Here is a 4196-nt window from a genome sequence, read left to right as displayed (position 1 = left end):
CAATAGTGAAATGAAACACTCACACTCACAGACATGTAAAAAAGGAACCACCGGTGGGAGAAATTGTAAAGTTCGATTCATGATTTATAAATAAAAAAACACAATGAAAACGAAAGAATGGATTAAACAATGTGCAATGGCATGACTTAAATTGAAACGTTTTGTTTATTACTTAATTTGCCTCAAATGGGTCCATTTTGCACTTGGGCTGTAGTTATACACATCAACTGTCATTTTAAAATGAGCTGTTATACACCTTTGTTCGTGTTATACGTCTGACGTCTCTTCCGCGCGAAAGCTGTCAAATGGCGTGTTGTTTACATCCACAAAAAAACAACCCTTTGCGCGCTGTAAACAGTGTAACTGAACAAAACAACCCCTTTCGCACTAGTTATGCGGTTCCTCGACACAATTTCACTACCAAGTTGATTCGATTTTGCGATAATTTACCCCCAGAAACAGTCTGTGATATGGTAGCGATGAATGGCCAACCGCAACTGATACCAGGTGTGGTGCGTAAAGCGGCTGTTTCTCTGCATCCGAAACCCTCGCCCTGCAATGTAAAGGCCATCCCAAAGCCGTATTCACAGCATGGTATCATTCCCGGTTCGATAAGACCGGTTGCGTCTAACGTTTGTTCTGGGAAGGCCCCTGTCGCTATTGTACCTGCTCCCAGGACACCTTGCACAACGACCGGTGCCGATCAGCTGACCAGGTATGGTTTGTTAGTTTCCTCTTACTTTATATGGTAAATATTTCCTTATTTCTGATTTACTACCATAGCCGAGCTGTTGAAGAGATCCTGCGTGAGACGCGACTAGGGAAAATGCGCGCCGAAGAACGTGGCTCCACCGCCTGGCGACCGTGTCCGTTGCGGAAAACAAACAAACGCTTCCTAAACCGGACGCTGGAATCGATGGTGAAGCACAACGCGCGAGTTAAACAGAATACAACCCATCGGTCACTGCTCAAGCTGACCGAGCTGGTACGGAAAGGGAATGAGGATACGCGGGAACGCTCCAGTAAACAGACGAAAGAAAAGAAACGCGATCGAAGCAAGAAGAATGATAAATCTCACACCACAGTGATCGATCTCGCTACCGATAGTGACTGATAGAGCAGTGGAAGTTATAATTAGTTTAGGTCGAATTGAGTGTGAAACACTTCAGTTGCTGTACAACTACACATGGTACTGATGACAAGGATTGCGTTTGATTCTGGTGTTTTACACTAAGGATTTCACAGATCAGTTCTCATATCATCACTAACGAATTGAAGCTTGAAAGTCGTCTTAAAAAAAACTGTAAGACAATCGAGGATAGATTAATAGAGGATAATCACGGCATAGCTAAGGTTTTCGAATGACTTTCATTATCGAAAGATCACGAATTAAGGCGCCTCTAAAACTTCGAAAGTAAATTTCGGACTGGAGGATGTAAAGGAAATCTGCCAAAAGTTGTGAAGCTTTGCTTGTTTGAAGTTTTATCATTTTCATTCATTAAATTTACTTACTCTTTACTATCGCCAAATGAAGATGCTGCAAAAAAGATTTAAATATCATTATTTTCCTTTTTTTATCCTTTATTTGTTCGTAAAGTAGCATTAGCTAGGGTCATGCAAAGGGCAAATCATTACAAAAAACATTTAAGAAAAGTACTGGAATAGAATGAACCAAATGGTTGAAGCAAAACAAATCGTTAAAATTAAATGTAATTAATGTACAGTACAATAATAAAAACAATTAAATTGGAATCAAATGTAATAAATGTACAGAATAATAATAAAAAAAAAACAATCAAATTTGCATCAAACATGAAATTTTGATTATTATTATTATGATAGATCCAACAAAAGCATAACTTCATTTGAATTCCTTTTCATAACTTATAAGACGGTATGGCTTTCTTATGCTTCAGAACGACTTGATATTAAACAATTTCTAATACAGAATTAAAATAATTTTTAAATTATGTTCACATGGTTTTCCAATAGAATATTTAAACGAATTATTTAACAATATTTTATACACTTATTTAACATTTTTATTGTATAAAATCGTTTGACTAACATTAATTACTCAGTCAAGATTGACCCCTTCGCTGAAGCTCCTTCCAAAAACATTCCCATGCCTATTCTCCCATGCGATTATTTAAATCTGCCAATTCCTACCATTAGATACCAAGAGAAAACAAAACCTACACACGCTACAAAAAAGCTTAAAAAACAGCCCTTTAAATTCCCCGTCCCTTTCCCCCGAAAATTCCTTTGCCAAAATATGCCTTGACCCCGACACGACCCTATTCTGGTTTGCTTTAATTTTTACTGTTATTGGAGAAGCGCTTCCCCCCTACACAAAGGCAGGTTCAGTGTGCGGAACGGAAGCGAAGCACTGGGCGAGCTTCGCAGGGACAAACAAAATGATCGCCAAGCAGCCAAAGCCAAGCCAAGTCGAGACGTGTCTTGTGAGACAGGTGGGAAGCGAATCCGTGAACCGTGAAAGGAAGACATTCAAGCACGGCCATTCTCCGGCCCCTCGGTTTGGTCCCTTTAAACGCGATCAGTGGTGAGTTTGTGTGTGTGCGTGAATGATGGTGGTTAGTAAAAAAAAGGTAGGTTTTTTTGTGGTTGGTTTTATTGTTTGCATAAATGATTGTTTGACTGCTTTGAGCAAAGGGAAAGAAATGATTCGTTTATAAATATAGAGACAGGCATATTTCTTTGAGATTTAAATACCTAATAATGCAAATTATGTGCCACAACAAATAAGCTTTCAAATCCACCTCATATGATTGATCTTCCCCCGATCTACACACGCTAATCATAAGATCAAACGAAAGGGTTCGTGTTGTTGTGGGAAAACCCTTCCCCAACCATATGAAGACCTTGTTCTTCCGCCTTGGTGTGATTTTACTCTCATTTATTCCCCTTCCCCAAGCAACCCTTACCCTTTCTTAACTTCCCTCTTACCGCCCCACATTGAGATGCTTCTTGCTTTACACCCCTTCTTCTCAAGACACATTGCTTCCGATTTGCTGCTTCCCACACCCGATAAGAGTGATTGCACATTCCTCCCCCATCCACCAACACGCAAAAACAAAGGGTGAATCCTGAGACTTGGACCGCACGGTGTCTTCTCAGGTGTAACACCCTGAGCTGGTCTTATCATCATGAGAAAATCACTGCCTAATGCACGGTCGAGGCTGAGGTGGCGACGAAAGAAAGTCAAGTAGCATGGAAGGGAGAGGGTAAAGAGAATAAAAATGATTCAACCCCCCTTTGTGTGAAGGGGAGATGGGTTGCAGGGGTGCCATTTCTTAAAGATTGTTTCCTTCGTTCCCAAGAAGAGCGTCGCGGATCCGGGTCCGTGTCCCGTGGAATCGTGGTTCGTGAGAAAAACGCACTCAAACGTGCAATTTTAAACTGGTAATTGTAAGGTTGGTGTTGAAGCATCGGTTTTTTTTTGTTCTTCTGTTGCTGTTGTTTCTTTTGGGATGCACTTGCTGCCCGTAAGAGCCCAAAAGATTGGTTGGATTTTGATTTTTCTTGAAATTTTGTAGTTTATTTGAAGATCGAGTAGCGACAACTTAAATTAACTCAAGTACTTCTTGTATGATCATGCTTGTTTGTCTTTTATGATTGAAATTAGACATTTTGAAATGGTTATAACATTCCAAAGTTGAACACTTTGGATGTAGTTGCGATGGAAAACTAATCAAATCTAAAATAATAATTATAGACATTTTAAATCTAGCAACAATCTATTCATCCACATCATTCGATATAACATATCTGCCAAATTCTTTTCATTTTGTAACGATTTAATTTAGATTAATTTAGTTTTAGCTTTAAAAATGAATTACTTTTGAAATAATTTAAAATATTTAACATCCAATTTCTTATTCCTATCAACTAGAAGTTGAAAGGTATAATAAAGTCTTAAGATAAGTTTAAATGGAAGGACATTTTCCAAGCATTTTTTGGTAATTAATAACATTCTTCAAATAAAGCAATTCTTAATAGTTTTTGACTTTTTTTAATCGGAAATTTTTACATGAAATATCTATTAATTTATCCTATTTTTTGGCAGTTTAATTGGCTTTGATGAATTGGTTTTTTTAGTTTTTGTAATTTTTACATGGTTTATCAAGTTCGGATTTTTACCTTCTCTCATTTTTTTAATTTAACTTTTTTTTAAA

The 4196-nt window shown here is 37.9% G+C and overlaps 1 protein-coding gene across 1 annotated transcript; it reads left to right on the top strand.

Moving 5' to 3' along the window:
- The first annotated feature begins 313 nt into the window (after positions 1-313).
- On the top strand, positions 314-1792 carry LOC1279907 (uncharacterized). The gene is made up of 2 exons (XM_319691.3): positions 314-715; positions 784-1792. The coding sequence occupies exons 1-2, from the start codon at positions 471-473 to the stop codon at positions 1112-1114; spliced, it is 576 nt and encodes a 191-aa protein (XP_319691.3). The 5' UTR covers positions 314-470; the 3' UTR covers positions 1115-1792.
- Positions 1793-4196: the final 2404 nt, after the last annotated feature.

This window comes from Anopheles gambiae, chromosome 3, assembly GCF_943734735.2.
Source record: "Anopheles gambiae chromosome 3, idAnoGambNW_F1_1, whole genome shotgun sequence".
NCBI classification, from domain to species: domain Eukaryota; kingdom Metazoa; phylum Arthropoda; class Insecta; order Diptera; family Culicidae; genus Anopheles; species Anopheles gambiae.
The sequence above is the reverse complement of the archived record's forward strand: the minus strand, read 5'-3'. Positions and strand labels throughout refer to the sequence as shown.

What these genes read in the sequence shown, in the direction of transcription:
- LOC1279907 (XM_319691.3), top strand. Translation starts at nt 471, where the DNA reads ATGGTAGCGATGAATGGCCAACCGCAACTGATACCAGGTGTGGTGCGT. An exon ending in GGTGCCGATCAGCTGACCAG is followed by an intron (nt 716 to 783) that starts GTATGGTTTGTT and finishes TTACTACCATAG; the next exon opens with CCGAGCTGTTGAAGAGATCC.